A 27422-nucleotide genomic window follows, 5' to 3' on the forward strand; every position below is an offset into this window, starting at 1 on the left:
TGTTATATGTAAGTGATGAATCACTGGGTTCTACTCCTGAAACCAATACTATACTGCATGTTAACTAACTTGAATTAAAATAAATTAAAAAAAAGAACTTGACAAAATTTATATGCTCTGATAATAAAAACTTACAACAAACTAAGAATACATAAGAACTTCCTCAATCTGATAAAGCGTATCTATGAAAAACTTAAGGTAATGTCATGCTTAATGGTGAAAGACTGAATCCTTTCCCCAAGATCAAGAAAAATAGAATGGTTTCTACTATCAACACTCCTATTCAACATCATCCTGAAGGTCCAAGCTGATGTAATAGGGGAAGTAAGAGAAATAAAAGACATACAGATTAGAAAGGAAGAAATAAAACTGTATTTACAGATGGCATGACTGCCCATGTAGAAAATCCCAAAGAACCTACAAAATACCTACTAAACTAATAAAGTCAGAAGACAGAAGTTAATATACAAAAATTAATTGTATACCAGCAATGAACAACTGGATAAACAACTTGGAAGTTTCTTATAAAGTTAAACACACACTTAACATATTACCTATAGCAATCCTAGGTATTTACCCAAGTGAAATGTTTATCTATGTTTACACAGAAACCTGTATGTAAATGTTTTTATAGCAGCTTTATTCATAATCACCAAAAACTGGAAAAAAATCCACAAGATATCTTTTAATAGGTGAACAGATAAACTGTGGGACACCCATACAATGGAATACAACTTGGCCAAAAAAAGAAAAAAAGAAGGCAGAAACTACTGATATAAGCAATAACATAAATGAGTCTGAAACACGTTATGCTAAGTGAAAGAAGCCATACTGTATGTTTCTATTTATATGACACTGATGCAAAGGGAAAACAATAATAACAGAATACACATCAGTGTTTGCCAAGTGCTAGGGATGTGGGAGGAGCTGACTACAAAGGGGGTGAGGAATTTGGGAGGATAATAGAATTATTCTACACCTTGACTGTGATGGTGGTTATACAACTGTATGTGTCATCAAAACTCTTGGAACTGTACACTAAAAAAGGTAAATCTTACTGTATGTCAGATATGCCTTAATAAAGCTGAAAAAAAATCAATGTCACTTGCCATACTAACAGAATAAAAACAAACAATAAGATCATCTCAATAGGATTTGGAAAAAATTTTCGAATGTATGTTCATGATAAAAACTTTCAGGAAACTTGGGATAGACAGGAACTTCTTCAACCTGATAAAGGGCATATACAAAAACCTACAGCTAATATCACACTTACTGGTGAATCTTTCCCTAAGATTGTGAACAAAGCAAGGATATCCCTTTTCACCTACTCTATTCAATATTTTACTGGGGGTTCTAATAAGTACAATATGACAAGGCCAAGTTAAAAAAAAGAGGCGTCGGGGCGCCTGGGTGGCGCAGTCGGTTAAGCGACCGACTTCAGCCAGGTCACGATCTCACGATCTCGCGGTCTGTGAGTTCGAGCCCCGCGTCAGGCTCTGGGCTGATGGCTCGGAGCCTGGAGCCTGTTTCCGATTCTGTGTCTCCCTCTCTCTCTGCCCCTCCCCCGTTCATGCTCTGTCTCTCTCTGTCCCAAAAATAAATAAAAAAAAAAAAAAAAAAAAAAAAAAAAAAAGAGGCGTATAGAGCAGATAAGTAAATAAAACTGTCCCCATTTGCAGATGACATGATTGTCTATGTAGACTCTATAAGCTATAAAGAGTCTAAAAAGCTATAAGAACCAACAAATATATGCAAATAATTGTAAATTGAAATTAAAAAACACTTCCAATATCATAAAAATATGAAATACTAAGGAATATATTTGACAAAAGATGTGCAACACTTGTATACTGAAAATTAAAACACAACGGAGAGAAATTAAAGTTTTAAATAAATGGAGAGATGCACTGAGTTCATAAAACACTTAATATTGGTAAGATGTAAATTCTCCTCAAATTTACGTATAGATTCTGTGCAGTCCTAATCAAACTCCCAGCAGACTTTTTTGTAGAAAATGATAAGCTTATTCTAAAATTTATATGAAAATGCACAGAACCTACTTTTCCCAAAATGATTTTGAAAAAGAGTAACAACTTTGGAGTGCTTATACTACCTGATGTCAGAACTTATTATAAAGCTAGTATAATCAAAACATGTTGGTACTGGCATAAAGATAGACATGTACATCAATGGAGTAGAATCTAGACAATGACTTATGGACAACTGATTTTCACAAAGGTGCCAAGTCAGAATGAATCATAGACTTAAATGTAAAGCTTAAAACTAAATTCTAGAAGATAACTTAGAGGGAAATCTTAGTGACCTTGGGTTTGGCAAAGATTTCTCTCTTTTTTAATTGTTTTTAATATTTATTTATTTTTGAGAGAGAGAGCACAAGCAGAGGAGAGGGAGAGAAAGAGAGAGGGAGACACAGAATCTGAGGCAGGTTCCAGGCTCTGAGCTGTCAGCACAGAGCCCAATGTGGGGCTTGAATTCTTGAACCATGAGATTACGACCTGAGCCAAAGTCAGACGCTTAACCGACTGAGCCACCCAGGTGCCCCTGTTTTGGCAAAGATTTCTTAAACAGGACATGAATCCCATTAAACATAAAAGAAAAAAATGTCAATAAATTGGATGGCATCAAAATTATAAAGGCTTGCTCTTCAAAAGACATTGTTAAAAAAGGGAAAGGCAAAAAAAGGGAAAGGCAAGTCACAGACCAGGAGGAAATTTTTAAAAAACATAAAAGTCCTTTGTTGGATGTATCTAGTATATATAAAGAATTTTAACTGAAAAGTGAGAAAAAAGACAACCCAGTGAAAAAATGGGGATGATCTGAATGTATATTTCAGAAAACATACATATGGCAAATAAGCACATAAAAAGATGCTCAACATCATTAGTCATAAGGGAAATGAAAACTAAACCCACAGTGAGGTACCACTACCCCTTCACTAGACCACCTCAGGTTTAAAAGACTGACCATACTCAATATTGGTGAGAATGTACAGCAACAAGAACACTCATAAATTGCTAGTAGGAAGTTATACCACTTTGGAAAACAATTTGGCAGTTGCTTAAAAGTTAAAATGTACACCTACCATAGGAGACAACCAGCCAGTCCACTCCTAGGTTATCTCCCCAAAAGAAATAAAACATATATCCACACAAAGACTTGTACACAAATGTTCAGTACACTATTTGTAATAATGAAAACCTGGAAACAACACAAAATGTCCATCAACAGGTGAATGGATAAACATATTGTGGTATAGCCATACAACAGGAGGCCATTCAGCAATAAAAAGGAAAGAGGTATTGATACACACAGCCACATGGATGAACCCTGAAATACTTACACTGAGTGAAACCCAGAAAAAGAAAATATACTGTATGATTCAATTTTTGTAAAATTCTAGAAAATAAAAAACGAGTCTATAGTGACAGCAGATTAATGGTTGCTTGGAGATAGGGAGGTAGAGGGGTGAACTAGGGAGAGGAGAAAGGGTTTACAAAGTGGAACAAAATTAAGTTTTTGTCATGATGGACATTGACATTATCTTGATTGTGGTGAGGATTTCATGGGTGTATATCTATGTCAAAGCTTACTAAATTGTACATTTTAAATATATACAATTTATTGTGGGCCAATCATACCTCAATGAAAATGTAAAAAAATTAACTGACCCTCAATAGAGGCAGTGATGGAAAGGGTTCTCTACTCTTGATCTTTCACATTTGTTCAAAGATATTCAAAGGTATCATTAGGAAATCAGACTTTCAGGTAGAAGAACTTCATATTTTGAAGTGTTTAATTCTAAACAAAAAGGAAGCTATTTTCCATTTTTTCCTATCCCCAACGTAGACAAGAGAAATGACAGTTCAAGCTGTCCATACCTTCACTCGAGCTGCAGTGCCTTCCATTCCACGGCTCTGAGTCTCTTTCCGCTTATCTGCAACCTCCCGTTGTTTTTGGAGAGCATCCTTGAGACGCTTGTTGGCAGCAGCTGCCTAAATAAAAACAGCTCATAGTAATGTTGAATTGAGGGTTTAAAAAAAACCATTTTAATTTCCAGCATATTAGTAAAGAAAAATGAACAAAACCTTTTAAAAATATTTATTTATTTTGAGAGAGAGTGAGCAAGCACAATCGGTGGCGGGGGAGGCAGAGAGAGAAGGAGAGAGAATCCCAAGCAGACAGCGCAGAGCCCAATGCAGGGCTTGAACTAACAAACTGTGAGATCATGACCTGAGTCGTAATGTGTGACCCAAGGTACACATTTCAAAGTACCACAGACTGAAAGTGTCTGGAAATGTCACAAATTACTCTGTATTTTGTTTGGAAAGAAGCAAGCCCAATTGGGGGAAAAATCCTTATCCGCATGGTACCATTTTCTTCAGATTTTTATCTGCGCACAGTTTGTGACATATAAACAGGGATTAAGACTTAGGAATTGCTGGTCAAGATTGATATCCCTGGTTTCTCAGGACACTGGCTCATTTAAGGGATATTACTATGTCAGCATTTAAGCCTGAAGGTGACAGTACACCTGACCTAGTAGATTGGGTTTTCTTACCTCCTCAGTTTTACGTCTGAGCACATTAGACTGTTTCTGGAAGTTTCTTTCAAGTTTGAGCAGTTCATATTGTCTCTTACGGTCCTGAGAAGAAAAAAGTCAGACTTTTAATTGCTATTCAGCTAGCTGACATAAAACCTTATAATATAACTAAAGAGTCTTTCAGTATAACAGTCAGTATGGAAAACAGGATTTAATTTTCCTCAAAAAATTAAAAATAGAACTACCATACGATCCAGCACAATCTCACTACTGGGTATATATTCAAAGGAAATGAAATCAGTATCTTGGAGATATATTTGTATGCTCATATTCATTGCAGCATTATTCATAGTAACCAAGATATGGAAATAACCTAAGTGTTGACAGATGAATGGATAAAGAAAATGTGGTATATGTATACAATGGAATATTATTCAGTCACAAACAAAAAGGAAATCTCACTATTTGCAACAACATGGATGAACCTAAAGGTCATTATGTAATTGAAATAAACCAGACATGAGAAAGATGAATACTGTATGATCTCACTTATATGTGGAATCTAAAAAAAGTCAGACTCATAGAACTAGAGAGTAATGGTGGTTACCAGGAACTGGGGGTAGGGAAAACATGGAAAGGTTAGTCAAAGAGTACAAACTCTTGGTTATAAAATGAGTAAGTTCTGGGGATCTATATATAATAGTGACTATAGTTAATAATACTGTATTGTATAATTGAAATCTGCTAAGGAGTAGATCTTAAGTGTTCTCTTTACACTGAAAAAAACAGGTAACTATGTGAGGTGATGGATGTGTTGCCAATGGGAAATGTGACATCTCCAAATTTATTCTTCTGAGATTGTTACGACTATGCTGGGTCACCTCCATTTCAATATGAATTTTAGGATCAGCATGTGAATATTTGCAAGTAAGCCAGTTGGAATTTTGATTGAGATTATACTGAATCTGAGATCAATCTGGGGAGTATTCCATCTTAAATATATTAAATCTTCCCATTCATGAACATGGGTTATATTTCCATTTATTTTGATATTTAATTAATTCAAAGATGTTTTATAGTTTTTAGTGTATAAGTTTTACACTTGTTAAGTTTATTCCTAAGCATTTTATTCTTATTGATGTTACTATAAATGGAATTATTTTCTTCATTTTCAAATTGGTTTCTAGTGTAAAGAAATACAACCGGCTTTTGTACATTGACAAAATGTACAAATGCCTCGAACCTTGCTGAACTCATGTATTAGTTTTACCAGTTTTTGTAGTAGATCTTCTAGCATTTTATACATACAATATAAGATCATGTCATCTGCTAACAGGGAGAGTTTTGCTTCTTCCTTTCCAATCTGGATGCCTTTTATATATTTTTCTTGCTTAAGTGCCCTGGCCAGAACCTCCAGGACAATATGGAATAAAAGCAATGAGAGTGGATATTCTTGTCTTGTTCCTGATCTTAGGGGGAAAGTATCCTGTCTTTCCCCATTAAGTATGATGTTAACTGTGGGATTTTTGTAAATGCCCTTTATCAGGTTGAGAAGTTTCCTTTTACTCCTAGTTTTTTGAGTGTTTTTATTATGAAAGGGTGATGGATTTTGTCAAATATGTTTTCTATGTCTATTGAGATAATCATGTGGTTCTTATTCTTTATTGTACTGATATGGTGTAATACATTAATTGATTTTCAGATCTTAAGGAAGGCTTGCATTTTTTCAGATGAACCTTACTTGGTCATGGTGTATCATTCTTTTTATATGTTGTTGGAATCAGTTTGTTGATTTTGGAGATTTTCACATCTATATTCTACAGTTTTCTTGGGATGTCTTGTTTTGGTGTCAAGGAAATACTCATAGAATGAGCTGGGAAATGTTTCCTTTGCTTCTGTTTTTCGGAATAGTTTCCAAAAATTTGGTATTATTTCTTCTTTAATTTTTTTAATTACAAATTTTTTAATGTTTATTTCTTTTTGAGAGAGAGAGCGAGCGAGCAGGGGAGGGACATAGAGAGAGGGAGACACAGAATCTGAAGCAGGCTCCAGGCTCTGAGCTGTCAGTACAGAGCCTAATGCTGAACATTTCTGTTCATCTGCTAGCTTTGGGTTTAGTTTGCTTTTTTTTCCCCCAGTGTCTTAAAGTGGAAGTCTAGGTTATTGATTTGAGATATTTCTTCATTTTTAAAAAATGTTTACTTATTTTGAGAGTGATAGTGCAAGCAGGGGAGGGGCAGAGGGAGAAGGGGAGAGAGAATCCCAAGCAGGCTCTGCACTGTCAGCACAGGGGCTTGATCTCACAAACCATGAGATCATGACCTGAGCCGAAATTAAGAGACAGACGCTTAATGGACTGAGCCTCCCAGATGCCCCTCACCTTCCCCTTTAGTTAAGACATTCTTCTAGGCGAGAGCTCATATAATACTCATCTATTTTCCATGGTATCTAGCAGATAGTACCTTGCATGTAGTAGATGTTTAAGAAATAGCTGCTAAATTCATGAATGTGTCACATTTTTGGAAATAACTAGTTGTTTGAAGAGAGGCTTTAATGCTAGTCAGCCCCAAGAAGGCTTTGTTAGGTAGGCCTTTGAGAAGCTGTAGTTACTTACTCGTTCTTTTAACTGGATTACTTCTTTGTCTTTTTGTTGTTTCCATTGTCTAAACTTCTCAGCATCCTCTTTCATCTGACGCATCAACTGTACCCGCTGGTTTTTCATCACCTGTAAAAACAAAAACGAATACAATTATTAGTCATCTGCACTTATTCTAGGCTGATGTGCAGATGGATAGACTAACTATTAAGAAGAGAGAAAACCCATAGCTAAGCTGAGAAGGCTGCCAACAGATTTTCTGATTAGGCTTGCAATACCCCTTGCTATGCTTGCACAGGGTTTCCAAGTATAGACTACACAGATGAACATGTTGAAGAAATTTTTAAAAATGTACCGACAGCTAAATTCAGCCCTAAATTCATTGTACATAAATGAAATTTCAGGGAAATATCAACTAAGCCCCAAGGACAAATCCACCTAGCAATCACTGTATTCTAAAGGTTTCAGTATAAGTAGCCTGTTCACTCCACTTTGCAGATGTCAGAAGTTGAACATTCAATATCTGAAAATATTCTCCAGGTGTCTGTCAGTTTGCAACTAGTTTATGAAATCCTTCTACATAATCATGGAAGGTGGTTAGGATATCACCACAAAATACTAAGGTATCTTTCTCCTTTGGTTTCAGGGAATCTAACATTAAACTCTGAATGTTAAAGCAGGGTTTCATTGTTCAGACTCTAGATGACTACCAGCACAATGTCCTGTAAAAGGGGCATTTGTGGAGATTCACACACTTGCAGATGATGGCCCTGCCTGCTACTTTCTCACCTGACAATGCCTCCGTAGTATAATTCTAAATGGAACACCTATGTTTGTAAGTTTTAATGAAACAAACCCAAGGATGAGCATTTATTACCCGTATCTCCTGGTTCAGTTTGGAAACGGTATGCTCTGTGGATTCTTTCAGCTTCAGAAGTTTGGACTGTTCATTGAGTTTCTTCTTCAGATCAGCTATTTGACCCTCTAGCTCCTGGAGACGTTTACGGCGGCGCTCACTCAACCTAAAAACAGACACTATAGGAATGAAGACTAGCAGCAGCAAAGCCTGACTTCAAAAGACATAGACTCCCAGGTTCACAATCCTGATATATACAAAATAGGTGACCAGTTGCATAGTCATCTTCAAATAATGAATACCACCCAAACAACCAAAACTGTCTCATTAATGGGAACTCAATACCAAGAGTAAAACAATAAATTTTTTGAGGATATAACAATGAAATTGCCTCAATACTTCATTCCCTACTACTAGGTTAAAAGGATGGTTCTTTGAAGATATTTCACTTTAGTTTAGCTGTAAAGGAATAATTTTGGTGATTATTACACTAGTCTGAGATAGAAAGTAAACATTCAGCATAATATTTAAGAAGATGAACTTTAGGGGAGCCTGGGTGGCTGGCTCAGTCTGCTAAATGTCCGACTGGCTCAGGTCATGCTCTCATGGCTTGTGAGTTTGAGCCCCACATAGGGCTCTCTGCTGACAGAGTGGAGCCTGCTTTGGATTCTGTGTCTCTGTCTCTCTCTGCCCCTCCCCTGCTAGCGCTCTGTCTCTCCCAATCTCTCTCAAAAATAATCATTACAATTTTTTTTAAAGAACATGAACTTTAAACTCAAAGGAGATATAATAGAGTCACAGACTAAAAAATAAGGTAGAATAGCCAATAAGGCAGAGGTCTGAGGAAAAGCAGAATATTCTGGTTATCTGCCTTAGTTTTATTCTTAACTGAGGGATGGCTAGATAGGTTTTTCATTTACTAGCCTGGACATTAATTCTATTCACAAGCTAATTTACAATCTGTACAGGGACAAAGAAACTGTAGCTGTCTGGTAGGTCTGATAATCTTTCAAAATCCAGCTCAAATGCTAACTTCTTATAAGGCCTTCCTTGATCATGCCAGTCTAAACTGATATCCCCTACCTCTGAACTCTTAAAGCAATTACTGCCTAAGAAATTCATTTAGCTACTAATCTACTAATCATATGCTGTTACGGCATTCTTTCACTATCATCATGAGGTATTGTTGAAAATCTCAATTACTTTTCTTTTGTTTAGATCTTCTTTCCACAATTAGGTATAAATCCTGTGGGGGCAGGAAATGGCTCTTTTACTTCTCTATTTCATTTATAACTTCCTCACACACAGTAGGGACTTGAAATAATATTTATTGGATTTATTCTTACTTGGCTTGGTTGACATCCTTCTTTGTTGTCTGAAGTTCAAGAACCAATTCTTCTTTTTCCTTCTGCAGATTGATGACTTCCAACTCTAGATTTTTTATGTTATCCTAGAAATGTTATGGGTCAGAGAGAAAAAAAGCATTAAAAGGCACGAAAGAAAATTTACTTTGAAAAAAAAAAAAGAAGGGCCACCTGGGTGGTTCAGTTGGTTAAGTGTCCAACTTCGGCTCAGGTCATGATCTCGTGGTTTGTGAGTTTGAGCCCCACGTGGGGCTCTCTGCTGTCAGTGCAGAGCCAGCTTTGGACCCTCTGTCTCCCTCTCTCTCTGCCCCTCCCCCACTTTCTCTCTCAAAAATAAACAATTAAAAAAATAATAAATGAAAAAAGAAAATCAACATTCCACATCTTAAGGAACTATGTGTTCAATTTTACCACTTCAATTACAAACTAAAAACATCAGTCTGTACTTGATTTAAGGAGATGAAAGTTACACCCAGTGGAAAAAGTATAAACTTGGAATCCAAAAGTTTGAACATTGAGTCCAGCACTTAATATCTAAATGTCTTAACAAAAGTCATTTCCTCTCTTTTTAGCCTTAGTTTCTACACATAAGAGAGTTCATATAGCAGGCCTGAGATTGCTGTTCTTAAAAAGTATTGCTTGCAAGATTGGCCCTTGGCTCAGGTGTGTGAACTTGGTAGGGTTCTCACCCTTTTGATAAGAATGGCTCATTATGCCAAGAACCAGACTCTTTTTTTAAAGTTTATTTAATTATTTTGAGAGAGGGAGAGAGGATATCCCAAGCAGGCTCCGTACTGTCAGTGTGGAGCCCAACACAGGGCTTGAACCAACAAACTGTGAGATCATGACCTGAGCTGAAATCAAGAGTCCAACACTTAACCGACTGAGCCACCCAGGTACCCCAACAGACTCTTAACTATAGAGCACAAACTGATGGTTACCAGAGGGGAGGTGGCTGGGGTGAAATGGGTGATGGGGATTAAGGAGTGCCCTTGTGATGAGCACTGGGTGATGTACGGAATTGTTGAATCACTATATTGTACACCTGAAACTAATATAACACTGTATGTTAACTAACTGGAATTAAAATAAAAACTTAAAAAAAAAACACCTGGACTCCTAGACTCCAGGGAGGTTCTCTGATAGACAACATTTCACACATGTCACAAACCATTGCTGGAGGAATTAAATAATAACTTACTCCACTAGGAGAAGACTCTTGGAAGCTTGCATCTGGTTCCTTTCAGACTTTGCCCCATGTGCTTTTTCCTTTTGATGATTTTGTTTTGTATCCTTCTACTGTAATAACTCTTAGCTGTATGACTATATGCCACGTCCTCTGAATCATCCTGGTGAATCGTCAAACCTTGGGGTGGTCTTGGGGACCCTCGAGAGTTTCCCTATCTATGTGAACAATTAACAATACCACTTACCTCACAGGGTTGTTGGGAAGATGAAATAAGATAAAGAAGGGAAGACATTCTATAAATAGTAAAGAGCTGCACAAACATTCTTATATTCAGAACTTTCAAACATATATATTCAATACCATTTGCAGTTCTGCATACATTTAGGAAATGAATTCTAGAAACTGAAGTTTAGTAGTTTCCAAGATTGGGAAAACCCAATAGATTCCTTCCTGTTCTCATAACCAAAAAATTAAAGGACACTGGCTGAATGAACAGTTGGTAGCCAAGAAGATTATGTGGTGGTCTTAGACCAGTATTGAAATGACACAGAGGCAGGTTAGGTGGGGCTGTATCAGAGAAGCTTTCTAAACAGGCAAGAGCTGTTTTCCACAAAATATAATGAACCATGCTAATACCCAACGAAAATCAGTCTCATTGCTTTATAGCTACCCTGCATATTTAAACTGGCAATAATGTGTGTATGTGTGTGTATACTTAGAGAAGTAACACATGAAAACATTCTGGTTAAAATATAATCCAGATAGTACATATAAAGGGTGAGTCCCCTCTACTGCCCTACTCTTCCAAAATGCCAGTCCCCTATCCAGAAGTAACCACTGTTAACAGACTGGTCCAGATTTCCAGACATTCTTCCTAGATATTTGCATATTATATATGTGGACATTTACATTTATAGACATTTAAACATATATGTAAATGCCTTAAAATGCATAACTGATAAATATATAAATATATTGTGGCAAATGTCTAGAGTATTTATTTAAATAGATACAAAAATAATATGTGCGTATTTGTATGTGTGTCTATTGGAATGTGTTAAAGGTAAGCAGAATTATACTAAAAGTGTGTATTATTCTGTAACTTTTTTTTTTTTAGTCTTTGAGATTTGTTTATATCATTGCATAGAGATCTACCTCATTGTTTTGCCATAATGGAATATTCTTGTGCATGCCTTCTGTACACACGTGCAAGGTTTTTCTAGGGTAGGAACAAGTGGAATTACAGAGTCATGGGGGTACACACTTTTAATTTTTTAAAATTTATTTATTTATTTAGAGAGAGAGAACCAGCAGGGGAGGGGGAGAAAGAGAGGGGAAAAGAGGATCCGAAGCGGGTTCCACACTGACAGCACAGAGCCTGATGTGGGGGCTTGAACTCACGAACTGCAAGATCATGACCACAGCCGAAGTCGGATGCTTAACTGACTGAGCCATCTAGGCGCCCCCACACTTGTAATTTTAATAGATACTGCTAAGTTGTCCTCTAAAGTGGCAATTCCAATTTCTACTCTTGCTAGCTAGGTAGGAGAGTACTTGTTTCCCTGCACCCTTTTCAACATTTGATATTACTACACTTCAAAATTTTTACCAATTGGATGGGTGAGAAATAGTATCTTTTCATTATATATGCCACATTTAGTCAAAACTGTCTCACTGACTCCACAAAGGGAGTTAATTGAGTTTTGGGTTACTATAACTCATGGCAATCTTCATTAATCAGATGTATACCTCCTCAAATTTTTCTACAGCAATTCTTCAGTGATAGAAAAACTATTTAGAACAAAAAACTACCTTTATTTCTTAGAAAGAGACAGTGATTTACAGGTGATGGAAAGGTACTGTTTACAATAAGAATTTGTTTCCTCTTAACTTTAAGGTTTGGGAGCTCAAGCATATTGGGTTCCAAGGGAAAAAGGGACAAGATATGTTACTACAGCTCTAGCTCATTCCTAGCACCTTCTCATAGAGTTAGAAGTACACTGGGGGATCATATATCCCCATGTTTCCAGGAGTAAAAGAATAAAAGAGAGGAATAATTTCTCAACCTGACCATTAATCCTTTGTTTACCCTGGAAAAGTCAAAATACATTCAACCTTAAAAAGGTGGGGCACCTGGGTAGCTCAGTGGATTAAGTGTCTGACGCTTGGTTTCAGCTCAGGTCTTGATCCCACGGTTCGTGAGATTGAGCCTGGCATCGGGCTCCGGGCTGAACAGCATGGAGCCTGCTTGGAATTCTCTCTCCCTCTCTCTCTGCTCCTTCCCTACTCTCTTTCTCTCAAAATAAATAAATAAACTTAAAAAAAAGTAGGAAAGCAATCTAAAAAAGGCTGCATTTTATGTCCTGCTAACCTGGAAGCTTGAGCTGCATATTTAATTTGCTCCCCCTTGAAATCCCACTAAAATGACCCCCCAAAAGGGTATAAGTTAACAAGGATGAAGGAGCAGTCAAGAAATATAAACAAATATTTAGAAGAGGAAAATAGTTGACTAGTGGTAACTGACTTAGCAGAGTGGAAAAAGCTAAAATATGACTCCTATAGGACAAATGCCAAGAAGAAACAAGCCAATTTGTATCATAGAACCACAGAGAGGAGCACAGGTTTCCTCTCTGGAGAGGCCAAATCTGAGAGGCTGGATTCACAGACAGCACATACAGCAGAAGGCAGGGATAAGGTATCATACTGCTGAGGGAATTAAATAAAAGTCTGTACATGACTGGACGGACTCCTTCAACTCCCTTATTTTCTCTAGGTTGCCAGAAATAAGGCATACCACCACTCTGTCTACACCGCTGCAGAGAGAATGACAGATTTCTTTATTGGAAACTGACCACCCAAGATAAACCCATGCATACACAACTTCCTACCAGCTTTTAGTGTCCCACTGTTAAATATGAATGGGTAGCCCAAGATCACTGGAAATTCGAGGAAAGCTTCTTATATGAAAGAAAAGACCAAACACACTAAAGACAGGAATTTGGAGGACCCAGAGGCAAGGCAGGAAGAAAAAGAAAACCTCAAAAAAATGTAATTTCTATTAGAGATGAGCATTGCATCCATGAAAAAAAATAGAAGGATATAAAAAATTAGAGGATTAAAAACATCTTAGAAATTAATAGGCAAATAGGTGCGGAGGGAAATCACCCATAGAGTGGAATAAAGAGATAAAAAATAGAAAATAGGAGGGAAGAGATAAGAAAAGCAGAGACTATATCTAGGAGATCTAATATCTGACAATGAGGAGTGCAAGAAAAGAGAAATGGGAAAAACAGAAAGGGGGCATTATTAAAGAAATAATATAAGAAACCTTCCCATTAAAGGAGAATACAAATTTCTAGTTTGAAAGGACCCACCAAGTACAATAAACAAGAAAAGTCCCATACAAAGGCACATCATTGTGAAATTCATTCACACTTGGCAACAAAGAAAAGGTTCTTAAAGTTTCTAGAGCAGGAGTGGTGGTGGCAGTGGAATACAGATCAAATAAAAAGAATCAGGCATTATAATGAACTTCTCAACAGCAATACTGAAAACAGAAGACAGTGAAGAAAAGCCTGCACATTTCTGAATAAAAATGATTTCCATTGTAGAATCTAAACCCAACCAACCTAACTAACAACAGCAGCAGCAACAACAACAACAAAAATCTATTTTCAGGTATGCAGTGGTTTAAAACATTTCTCTTTCATGAACACTGTCTCAGAAAGTTATTGGGGTTGTATTTAACCAACACAAAGGGGTATCCCAAGAATGAGGAAGATACGGAATCTGTTTCAACACAGAGATGAGAAGTGAAGCAGACTCCCAGGATGACAGTCCCAGGTTGCCAGCTGGGCAGCAGGCCTACAGAAAGAAAATCAGGACAGAAGATTCCAGGAGGGTTGTCTTCAAGGAAGAAATGGATTGATAAATTATCTGGTATGTTTGACCATATTAGAAGGAGTTTTATAAGTCTGTAAAGAAGTTTGGAGATAAATTATTGACAGGTACATAGAAGACTAAGTAAATGAAAAAATGAGATTATTAACTCTGGGAAATAGAAAAAGCCAAACAAGAAAGGAAGTGGAATCATATGCTATGTGGCTCAGCTGTAAAACATATTTACATAATCATAAAATTTTAAACACGAAATATTCCTTTAATCAAAACTTGTGAGATTACCATTATGAGAGATAAGAGGTGAGGCGGTGTACATGGGTGGTTGTATAAGAGAGCTTTTTCCTATCTTCCATAGTGGGAAATCAATTGATAACATCTAAAACTTTTTTCACAACTGTACTGAACTTACTATTTTTTTATACATAAAGATTAACATTTTAATCATATTAAGTGGACAGCTCAGTGACATTGTGCAACCATCACCACTCTCCATCTCTAGAACTGCCTCATCCTTTTGAGAGATACTGTCTACCCATTTAATCAGAATTTCTTGAGACCATTTAATCAGAATTTCTGGAAGCACAGGAAGCTATCCACAAAAGATGTTACATTACAAAATTACTGTGGTTTTAATCAAACCCTGAGTTATTCTAAAATGTAATAGTAACCAGCTATTATTTTCTTTTGTACTCTTGATCCCCTTCACCTATTTCACCCATCTGCCCACCCACTTCCCCTCTGGTAACCACGAGTTTGTTCATTATATTTGAGAGTCTGTGTTTTTGTTTGTCTCTTTTTTGCTTTGATTCCTAAATTGTACATATGAGTGAAATCATATGGTATTTGTCTTTCTCTGACTGACTTATTTCACTTAGCATTACACTTTCTAGATCCATCCATGTTGTTGCAAATGGCAAGATTTCATTCTTTTTTATGGCTGAATAATATTCCATTTGTATATATACCATATCTTTTTTTATTTATTTATTTATTTTTTATTTTTTTAATATATGAAATTTACTGTCAAATTGGTTTCCATACAACACCCAGTGCTCATCCCAAAAGGTGCCCTCCTCAATACCCATCACCCACCCTGCCCTCCCTCCCACCCCCCATCAACCCTCAGTTTGTTCTCAGTTTTTAACAGTCTCTAATGCTTTGGCTCTCTCCCACTCTAACCTCTTTTTTTTTTTTTTTTTTTTTTCCTTCCCCTCCCCCATGGGTTTCTGTTATGTTTCTCAGGATCCACATAAGAGTGAAACCATATGGTATCTGTCTTTCTCTGTATGGCTTATTTCACTTAGCATCACACTCTCCAGTTCCATCCATGTTGCTACAAAAGGCCATATTTCATTTTTTCTCATTGCCACGTAGTATTCCATTGTGTATATAAACCACAATTTCTTTATCCATTCATCAGTTGATGGACATTTAGGCTCTTTCCATAATTTGGCTATTGTTGAGAGTGCCGCTATAAACATTGGGGTACAGGTGCCCCTATGCATCAGTACTCCTGTATCCCTTGGATAAATTCCTAGCAGTGCTATTGCTGGGTCATAGGGTAGGTCTATTTTTAATTTTCTGAGGAACCTCCACACTGCTTTCCAGAGCGGCTGCACCAATTTGCATTCCCACCAACAGTGCAAGAGGGTTCCTGTTTCTCCACATCCTCTCCAGCATCTATAGTCTCCTGATTTTATACCACATCTTCTTTATCCATTCATCTATCAATGGACACTTGGGCTGCTTCCATAATTTGGCTATTGTAAATAATGCCGCAATAAACATAGGGGTGCATATATCTTTTTGAATTAGTGTTTTGTCTTCTTTGGGTAAGTACCCAGTAGTGGAATTACTGGATTATATGGTAATTCTATTTTTAATCTTTTGAGGAATCTTCACACTGTTTTCCACAGTGGTTGTACCAGTTTGCATTCCCACCAACAGTGCACGTGCGTTCCTTTTTCTCCATGCTCTTGCCAACACTTGTTTCTTGTGTTTTTAATTTTAGCCATTCTGACAGGTGTTGAGGTGATATTTCATTATGGTTTTGATCTGCAATGTCTAAAATTTTTAAATTAACGTGTTACACTGCCAACTCTTACCTACAAAAAAATGAATGTAAGTGTCAGATGAAACAGCTTGAAGAATGTAAAGTATAAGCCTAGGGATCTGGGTAGAAGGTAGTAGGGCAGGAATTGATTCATTTTTCTGATTATTGTACTGTTTGGCTTTTTAAAATGATACACATGCATTTGCCATAAATATTTATTTTTTTGCATTTGACATAAATAAAAATTAAGTTTAAAAAAAGTTAAATATGACTGTAATAACAAAAAAAGGAAATAAAACCTCTAATGGCAACTCAGTTATTATTTTGGAATACCCTGGGGGAATTCTCTATCCTAAGGAAAAAAAGTGATGAAAATTACTTAGGAGAAACACTTTTCTTGTTTTTACTCTGAAAACTGAGGGGAGCTGGGGATAGAAGCTGCATGATTTCTATAGGGATTTCTTGATATGAAAATAATGACCCGAGGGTGGTTGGATGTAGCTCGATGGGGAAACAATCCACCCTTCCCGCTACCAGCCCTGCTAACATCACTTTGTGGATGGGAAACACTGGGCTACAATGGAAAATAAGGTCTGGTTAACCTTGTGGAATAATCTGAAAGCCAAAGACTTGTCTTTCAGTAAAGATCTGATTATTAATTAGCAAGGGCCAGTTAGAACTACCACTAAGTGCCTGGGTGGCTCAGTCGGTTGAGTGTCCAACTTCAGCTCAGGTCATGATCTCGAGGTTTGTGAGTTCAAGTCCCACATCAGTCCCTCTGCTGTCAGTGTGGAGCCTGCTTTGGAACCTCTGTCTCCCTCTCTCTGCCCCTCCTCCTCTGTACATGTGCATCTGTGCTCTCTCCCTCTCTAAATAAACATTAAGAAAAAATTTAAAAACATAGAACTACCACTAAGAAAAACAGTTTAGTCATTTGCCAAGTCAAGTGATATCCATTATTCCCTCTCTTTAAAAAAATTTTTTTTTTTCAACGTTTTTTATTTTTATTTTTGGGACAGAGAGAGACAGAGCATGAACAGGGGAGGGGCAGAGAGAGAGGGAGACACAGAATCGGAAACAGGCTCCAGGCTCCGAGCCATCAGCCCAGAGCCTGACGCGGGGCTCGAACTCACGGACCGCGAGATCGTGACCTGGCTGAAGTCGGACGCTTAACCGACTGCGCCATCCAGGCGCCCCTAAAAAAATTTTTTTATAGAGAGAAAGAAAGCACACAAGCAGGGGAGGGGCAGAGAGAGAGAGAGAGAGAGAGAGAGAGAGAGAGAGAGAGAGAATTCCAAGTAGGGTCTGTGCTGTCAGCGCAGAGCCCAATGTGGGGCTCGAACTCACAAACTGTGAGATCATGACCTGAGCTGAAATCAAGAGTCAGACACTTAACCGACTGAGCCACCCAGGTACCCCATAAGCCTCTTCCTAATTCACACTATAGCCAAGACCATCTACTAAGAGATGTACCTTTCTCAGAATCTCAGTATTGGTATTAGAACAAAATTTCTCCACAAGTAGAGACCACATTTATTATAACATCATTAAACTATTTATTAAATACCTATTGCATAAGGTAAGGTGTTAGATTAAATGAAACAAAATTGCAGGTTCCCTATCCTGAATGTATCCTTTTTTTGAAACCAACAATACAATTCCAGTTGTACTATGCACATTATGTTGTCTCAACGTCATCAAAAACAGTGTCCCCGGGGCACCTGGGTGGCTTAGTCATTTAAGGTCATGATCTGGTGGTCCATGAATTTGAGCCCCACGTCAGGCTCTGTACTGACAGCTCAGAGCCTGGAGCCTCCTTCGGATTCTGTCTCCCTCTCTCTCTGCCCTCCACCTGCCCCTGCTCCACTCACACACACAAGTGGCAGACACAAACAAATGCTGCTCTGGTAAATATTTTACCTGGTACTGGAACTGAATGGGCTGCAGTTGGTTGTCATTCTGAGTCATCTTTCTGGCTAGGGCCTCTTTCAGTGCAAGAGCTTTATTCAACTCAACCAGCTCCTTAGACATCTGAGCTTGACGTAGAGCATGCTGAGTAGTGAAAGCATCAGAAGACCTGCTGGTTTCTGGACTGGTTTCCACTTGCTGGAAAAGATCAAAATGATGACTTGTAAGAGAAACAAGCAATTAGAGATCCTTAGGCCCTACTTCATCAGGTCGGTCTCATAGCCACTTCTCCATTACTGGTACCCCTGTTCTTTTAAAAATATGGCTTCTCATACATCTGCTTTAAACATCTGAAATGAGTCGAGCCTAGCCTCTTTCCCTGTTCTCACAGCACCTTGTTTCTTACATCTTTTAACTCTTAGAGTAAACTGAGTTTCTTGCTCTTTCCTTTATTGATCTAGCTAACATTTCTTACTTTCATCTCATTCTAAGGGGTCTTTACAAGATAAAGAGTTCTGGAAATGGCACTTTAGGAATGGTGGAAATGGAGAAGAGGCTTCATTATCCCTTTATAATCCCGAAAGATTTGGGAACATAATGGTTGCCTTCATAACTGAAAAGGGGCTGTTCACCCATCACTTAAAATAAAAGTAGTTTTAATCCAGAATGAAGGGCACATGCCAGAGGTCACCTGATTTATCTGCCATCTTTCTTTCAGAATACAAAAAATACCGATACATGTTTGTTTTAAGGGCAAAAAGATGTCTCAAGGAAGCCACTGTCTAGCCTTTCATTTTGACTTGGTTCTCTAACCTTTAGCCAACATCTAATACATTTTATCTATTCTTGCAACTTGAACACTCAAAATATTTCCCTTGGTTCTTTTAGCCCCTAACCATCCCATCCACAAGCAAAGTATGATGAGGAAAAAAAGTCTCTTCCATTGCTTCTCTACTACTTTTTTGACTCTGCCATATTTCCTAATTTGTTTTTTTTTCCCTCCCTTAACTTGCTAGACAGCTGTTGCAGAATACTAGCATCTAACAAGAAGTCAGCAAACCAGACTGTAAATAAGGAAAATGACATCCTTGAGAAGCCCTGCCATCCATTAGTAGTCATACTATTAGAGATGGAGTCTATCCAACTTCGGGATTTTACAAAACTGGCATTTATACTCAAGATGTCTGGATTTCCAAGGTATTCTATGTAGGATGGTAGCAATCAGGGATTCTCTTCCTCAGCTGAGTGATAAATTACAGGAAATGGCACAGTTAAAGCTCCTAGTTCTACACAAAGCCAATTACTTACAGCTTCTGGTTCTACTGCAGTATCAATGGTTGCAGCAACAGTTTCATCCTGCAATGACAAATGATATTTCAGTTTAGGAAAAGACCCTGAAGTGAAGCTTACTAGTGGATTTTATATTGGTTACTTAATTTTTTTTCAAGTATACATAGAGACCATTTAAGGTGCTGGACCCATTTTGTGGCACATAGCTACACCCAAAACCACACATTTCCATTTTCCACCTCTTAAGAGTCTATCCTCGTTATAAGGTTGATGGTGTAGTCTATCTAAAAAGAAAAATAGGGTCATGTGGCAATTGACATATTTATTGCTCCTCTCCTGCTCTGCCAGAGATTATTGAGCCAATGAAACATTAGTCATTCTAACAGGCCAAAGTTTAACCCACTTTATAGACTCTATCCTTTAAGTTTTTACCACTAAGTCTACTTCTATAATGTACAGGTCTAGCCAGTTCACATGGACATGCCACCTTAAAAACAGACATATGAAATAAAGGCAACACAGTAGAAAAGTGAATAGAAGGAAGGGTTATTTTGTATTTTTTTTTTTTTACAGTCCATCAAGGTAGCAAGAGCCTACTCTAGAAGGAAATAAATTCCATACAGGCTGATAACCCAGAAAAATGTGCTCATGAAGTCAGACAAATCTCCCTCATATATCTAAGAATGAATCAATCTTATGCAGCTACTGCAGGTAGTGGTTACATGAAGGGAAAGGGCAAGCGCTGATTCCCTTCCAGAGAAGGGCAATTCCTTTTTTGGGCACTGGAATGACAACCATCTAAAAGGGAAACCTAAAACCACTTATTAGGACTAATTTGTTTATAGGCTATCATATGAGCAAGCTCTCTTCTCCCCACTGGAATTTAGGCTTTATTTGGTATTGCAACATATGGATTACCACTTCTGTTTAAGTGATTCCGTGAGCCTGGGAAGAAAGGATTTCCAGGAAGTCACATGATTAAAGAGGTCAAAGGTGAAAGAGCTACTGGCTCAACAGCAAGAAAATAATTTAGGGTTAGCACATGGAGTCTCTGCATCAGCCCAGTGAAACCTTACATAGTTGTTGAAACTTGAATCTCATACCTTCAAGGCGAGGAGTGAAGAGGCCCTTAGTAAGTGCTATTTGTAAAGCACTTCCCCTGCCCAGAAATTCCCAATCAGTGAGACTCAAAGAAAATTCAAAGGAAGCTCCAGTGTTCTCAATCCTTTTTCATCATGACTTAGAATACTGGTGATTCTCCAAGGACCAGGCATATGAAATCCTTCTTGAAAAACAGAGCACTTCGATATATTATAGGTTGATGGTTACCCTTTCTTCCCTCCCATGTTTTAAGTTTCAGTAAATGGACTACTTACAGACCTATCCTAGATGAGTAAAGCCTGTAATGCTGGCTTTTGGAGACATTTTCTACTACCTTCCAGGGGGTCAGGATTGAAGTAGATGGGTTAATCTTTGAAGAAGACATATTACTGTGGTTTACCTTTTGGCTTTTGGCCCAATACAATTTTATAATGCCAAAGATTAAGCTTTGGTGACATGTTCTACACGAACTTGGTAGGATTCTGCCTTCATAATCCTGAATATAAATATATAATGATGGGATTTATTTCAACCTAAAAGCCTCTTTAGTTCTCATTCTCAGGCTACGATGGAGAACCTCTTGTAAGGTAAAAATACGTGATTTGCTGAAGGTGGCGGTCAGGGGGACAAGGCTAGGGTACGTTGAGCTACACTAACCAGCAATGCCCTTCAATAGGAAGTTTGGGCTTGTAGGCTGTAGGCAATCCCATTACCAGGCATGCAAAATGGTTTTTATGGAACTGGTCTTAGAGGAGGGGATAAAAACAACAAAATTTGATTTTGTGGGAACTGAAAGGACTGCATGAATTTCCTCACAGGTGACTGCAGCAAGGAGGTTTGTTTGAATTGTATTTTTAAGGAAGAAATGGTACACTTTAGTGCTTAAAGCCCCAGGAGGAATATTCAGGAACAATGGCTGCCTTCATAACTGAAAAAGGGGTGTTCACCCGTCACTTAAAATAAAAATAGTTTTAATCCAGAAAGAAGGGCACAAGCACTTACATCTGAAACATTTTGCTTTCACTGTAGTGAGTCTTAATAAAAGCCACAGGATACATTGCTGTGTATTTCCAAAAAATACATAGCTGGGAGGGTCTCGAAACAATAGACATGGAAACCTCTGATTCAAGAGTCCAGCAGGAGCTTTGGGCAAAAGGGTTTACTCTGCCTAACTGTGACAGTGGAGGGAAGCCAGAGACTTTATCAGCTCATGTCAATCTTTAGTACCTTCTGGCTGCATGTGCCAAGTGACTTTCAGTGGCAGACACAGAGATTCTACAGAGTTCCTCTGAGTCAGCCACCACTAGCAATTTCCTCTACAGGCACAGCAGGCACCAGTCATATCACCAGATCCTCACCGCGGATATGCCTTCTCTAACGTTATTAACTTGTTTCCATGGGTTTCCTTCATCTTTCCCATGTGACCCAAAGCCCCAGAAATGAGATGGTGTGAAATCCTCTAAGATTGTTGTGGTGGCCATGAACAACGGTGTCCTGGATCACTCTTTTGTAATCATATAAGCTTCGGTTCCAGTATGGTTCTGCAGCCTAGATTATCTTAATTCTGAGGCAGCTCACACAAGGTTTTCATACATCAGATGTTTCAGCTACATTTAAGTGGAATTATAGATGGTGAAATTTAACCTTGTGATAGCCATTCTCTGGCATGCACTCTATAATTCAGCCATAGCAAGGTCCTTATCACATTCTGAACTTTCAACCATTTTTGCTTTGACATGTACCTTTTTCTCTGTATAGACTGTATTTTCCCCATTGTCTGTGTGGCAAACTTGTATTCCTTTTTTAGGGCCCATTGTCTTCTGTACTGACTTCCTGAATTTTCTGGGCAGTTAATCACCCCTTCTTTTGTGTTGTCAGTGCCTTTTGCTCATATTGGTAATGTAAGAGGATTAAAACAGAAAGAGAGGGTTCCTAATTTTCCTTGCCTCCTTCCCCCTTCTTTGCCATCTCTCCCACTTATGAACCTTAACCAGCGAACAAACTACAAGGGTTGCAAGAACGACTCTTGAAAACAACTGGACAGCTAGTAGGATGGATTGCACCAATGTTCTTAATTTAAGCCACAGGCATGAAAACTGGAATAGCCTCAAACCAAAAGTTTCACAGCAATTAACAACAAAACTCCTACATGAGCCAAACCACAAGGACACACACCCCTCCCTTCTCACCTTATAAAACTCCAATTCTGCTTCCACTCAAGGAGTTACCTGGAGTTCAGGTGCTCCCTGAGTGTATCGGCTTTTAACGTCCTTTTTGAGTCACTTAAATTATTTTCTTTTGATATTAATACAGTACTTAGCAAGGTTATACAGCTACTGAGTGGCAGAATTGGCTTCAACCTAGGGTGTGTCTGGCTCTGGGGCCCAGGTTCTCAACTGCTGTGGCCTGTTTGTTGGATAAACGAACTGTTCTGTTGGACTGCTCGTGGTAGTTTTGTATAGCACTACTTGTTCTAAAACACTGCTCTCAAGTCTTTTGGGAATTTACTCACTTAACTTATTGGAACTCATCCTAACCCTTCCTCCCACAATACTGTAGGATATTTTTAAATGGACTCTTTAAGAGTAAAACATAGGTGTAGATGATTTTGTGATACCCTTTTGAAAACTCCAGAAAACACTGGGCAAGACCTGAGATTTTACCACTGTTCTGGTGAAGTTAAAGCCTCTGCCCAAGAGCTAGAAATTACCACCAGTCATTTACAGACATGTCACGGCTTCAGAATGATGAATAAGAGGGTATAGATGGAACAAAACCTACTATAACCCCTTAATCAACCACGGCCCCTTAACATGACTTCAGTTAAAAAAAGAAACGTATATATGCCTAAGGGCTAAGATAGAGAAGGAACACCAAAAATAAAAGAGGTTTTTAGGGTGGTGGGATTGTAAGAATTTTTCTTCTGGGAAAAACAACAAATACCTGCAGCCCAAGCCCACCCACAACTACTGTAACAGTTCTAAAAATAAATAAAAATGGGGACTTACAGAACGATCATTCAAATGAATGTATTACTGGTTATAAAAAAGAACTATGGTATTCCCTGGTTGCTCTAAGCTATCTGTTAGAACCCAGCTTACTTAAGATCAAGGTAAGAGGTACAAGGCCTCTTATTAAGTTAGCCTGCACTGAAAGGACAGCAAATCAATGCCTGCTGCCTGTGTTACCAGGCAATTTTGCACTGCTGTGCTGCTGCTTCCAGTATTGGATTACAGTACTGAAATACTGATGTGCCATTGCATATGTAACCTAGGAGTGTTTTGACTTAACAAATTCAATATTCAGATCATACGCAATGATCCATGACCTCTGTCCTCAAACAGCTCACAATCTAGTTGTTTTGGCCAAAGGCACAAGTTAGATATGTTTATATGCATCAAGAGAAACAAATGAAAGCAATATGTTTATCTACACTGCCCCTACTTGGCTTACCGATAGCTGGGTAATCACTTGCTGCAGGTTACGAATTGTTTCTACATTTTCTTTTAATTCCCGGTCTTCCAAAGTTTCCACTAGCTTTTGAAGATCCACTTTGCAGCTGAAAGTTCAAACAAAGGAACCCGAAGGTTAATCATACTGCAAAGACCAGAACGTGGGTGATTATATGCTAAGGTGGTATAGGAAACATTTAGTATGAAACTTACGCTGCATGCTGCCTCAGTTCCTCTAGCTTGGCATTCATTTTTTCATTCGCTTGTTCTGTCTGCAACAGAGACCCAGGAGATCATCAGTGGCAACGCCTAACAGCCTCACCTAATTATGCCCTCTCTCCTACTCCAATGGATCAAAACCTAGGTAGAAAGGTTGGGTCCTTTGCTATAATAAGAGGATTTAGTGGGCTTTGGTAATTTAGTGAGAAATGTATTTTTTTAACAGAGTCATGGAAATTAGCCCTTCAGTCAACATGAGCTACTAAAAACAGCATCTAAGCAGCTGGGTCTTATGCTTGCCATGAAGCTCAGACTATGGTGTGGAGTGTGAAGCCTTAATTCCATACAGAACTTTGCAATTGGGGGAAAAAGCAATACTTCCTGGCATGCTATTCCCTGTTTGCAAAAAACCCACTTACTTTAAAATGCCTCCTACACTATACTGTTTCCTAGCCCCAGCATAAGGGCATTTAAAACATAAAAGGGTCTCACACTGAATATGAGCTGAGCCTTGTTTCCCAAGTTACACTATCTGATATGGTAGGCTAGTTTTAGTAGGAGAAAGCAAGAAAAAGCGTGAGGCACAAGAACGGTGGCAGAGAAGAAATGGCTGAGGGAGCTACAATTTGGGAAGGATGATTGATATTTTCCATTTTATTTTAATCACAGTATCTGTAACGTGCTAGATGCTGTGACAGATTTGGGAAGGGCAGGTTATACAGGACAAAAATGTGTTTGTTATGACATTCCAACAGCACATCAAATAAGCTTTCTTGAAGCCATTATGACAGCCTTCAAAGTTCAAATGGGTATGTGGCTAGAGTAACAGGTACTGTCTGTTATGTCAGCCACATTCACATATGTGTGAGACACAGCCTCTAGAGTTACTTTCAAGGCACAGAATACAGCACTGGTGGCAGAAAACTGTATATAAAAATCCTCTAGCTCCCATTTTCACCTTCCCCTAGTAATAGACAATGGATATAGGGTTTGGCCCCCTTTAAAGAATCTTTAAGCAGCTTACACTTCCTTGACTAGAGAGCACACTGATGCGTGAAGGTGCATAAATTACAGATGTTCAAGTACATTTTGGTGGAAACTCATTTTCACTTTTGACAATCATTGTGCTATTAAAGATTGAATTGTACTTAGACTAGCAGAAAAACATTAGCTACAGAGGCAGCATGCACTGATCCAGGTTACTATCAGACAGGTAGTAGGATACAGAATTGGTGTAATCAGTTACATAGTGATCCACTATTTAGAAATGAACCATATGTAAAAGAATTGACATTAATTTCCCAGCTGTTCTATCTCACCACGGTAGCTGTTAGGACAGAGTATGAAATGTGATGACATTAGAGGAAGGGAGATAGAGAAGAACTAAAATCTTACTGAGGGGACAGTTACTTGGTATTATGGATAAAGATTAAGTAGGACTTAAGGTGACAGGAGGTCCTGGTTCTTTCCTCTCTGGCATTTTAGAACAAATGTACTTTAAAATAAGATTCATGTGGATTCTTTGTGATGGATATACAGGTGCTCACCATACAATTCTTTTAACTTTTCTGTATGTTTGATCATAAGCCCATGTATGTAGAGGGCTTAAGAGGGGCTCCATGGGGGGACATAGTAAAATTAATTCATCTATTTCCAGATAACTTGTCTCTCATGAGAAGCATGTTAAATATTTCAGAAACTAAAGCTAGTAAATGTCCAGATTGCTAGTAGCTTAGTCTTGGGTCCTCACCAAAATGATCCTCTCCAACATCTGGGCTGTCTGACCAGCTGCCTCGCTTAGACCACGACTTAATTTTTCATTCTCCTCTGCCAGGGACTGATTCTTCTCCATCAGGGACTGTAGATTTTCTGATGGTTCCACACTAAAACAAAGAAAGTAACATAATAGAAAAATACCTCTTGATAACACCTATATCAAAGGTAGATAAAAATATACCCCACAGGCCTTTTAGGTGTGGCGGACTGGTTTAAAATTAACCCCCAAAAATCTGGGAAAAAAGTGTGTCCATTCCAATCTACCCTTCCAGTCAGGCAGTATATTGAATGAATAAGAAACATATGCCTGACAATGAGAAAAAATGAAATATGGCCTTTTGTAGCAACATGGATGGAACTGGAGAGTGTGATGCTAAGTGAAATAAGCCATACAGAGAAAGACAGATACCATATGGTTTCACTCTTATGTGGATCCTGAGAAACATAACAGAAACCCATGGGGGAGGGGAAGGAAAAAAAAAAAAAAAAAAGAGGTTAGAGTGGGAGAGAGCCAAAGCATTAGAGACTGTTAAAAACTGAGAACAAACTGAGGGTTGATGGGGGGTGGGAGGGAGGGCAGGGTGGGAGGGAGGGCAGGGTGGGTGATGGGTATTGAGGAGGGCACTTTTTGGGATGAGCACTGGGTGTTGTATGGAAACCAATTTGACAGTAAATTTCATATATTAAAAAATAAAAAAAATAAATAAATAATAGAAACATATGCCTGAAATATGTTGAATTAATGATTTGTGGGACGGTAATAATTCAGAACCAGACATGGTTGCAACAGAAATGACTAACTAACCTTTACCCTTGGCTCTTGGTTTAAGATCTATTTGTGCCATGTAGTTAAGAAGTAAAGGCTAACTGCAGCTAAGATAGATGTTCTCTTTCTTCTTCCCACCCTCATTCCCTCATTAAAGGTTAGGGAAGCAGGGAAGGAAGAGGTATGGGGGAGGTAGAAGTGACACAGCTCAGGGTGAAATTTAACCCCAACAAAAGTCAACTGCTTATTTACTGAAGTTTAGGGAAATAGCATTTAGGAAGTCAGAAAGTTGATATAATGACCAGCAGCCACTGAGCACATTTCACAACCCTCCATAAATAAGTGTTCCCTTCTAAATGCCTGCCTTACTCAAAACCTCTTGTTCATT

At 38.2% G+C, this 27422-nt stretch overlaps 1 protein-coding gene across 2 annotated transcripts in view; it reads right to left on the reverse strand.

Annotated features, from left to right (window-relative positions):
• Positions 1–27422, reverse strand: part of KIF4A (kinesin family member 4A) — a 122078-nt gene that overhangs the window by 36743 nt on the left and 57913 nt on the right. For both annotated transcript variants that reach the window (XM_081793043.1, XM_081793044.1), the window contains 10 exons: positions 26243–26375; positions 24487–24545; positions 24275–24380; positions 19739–19786; positions 18443–18628; positions 9363–9466; positions 8038–8182; positions 7179–7289; positions 4583–4666; positions 3903–4016 (listed from right to left, as the gene is read on the reverse strand). In XM_081793043.1, coding sequence (XP_081649169.1) covers positions 3903–4016; positions 4583–4666; positions 7179–7289; positions 8038–8182; positions 9363–9466; positions 18443–18628; positions 19739–19786; positions 24275–24380; positions 24487–24545; positions 26243–26375 — 1090 coding nt within the window. The remainder of the gene's footprint in view (positions 1–3902; positions 4017–4582; positions 4667–7178; positions 7290–8037; positions 8183–9362; positions 9467–18442; positions 18629–19738; positions 19787–24274; positions 24381–24486; positions 24546–26242; positions 26376–27422) is intronic.

This window comes from Panthera onca, chromosome X (assembly GCF_046562875.1).
Source record: "Panthera onca isolate mPanOnc1 chromosome X, mPanOnc1 haplotype 2, whole genome shotgun sequence".
Taxonomy (NCBI): Eukaryota; Metazoa; Chordata; class Mammalia; order Carnivora; family Felidae; genus Panthera; species Panthera onca.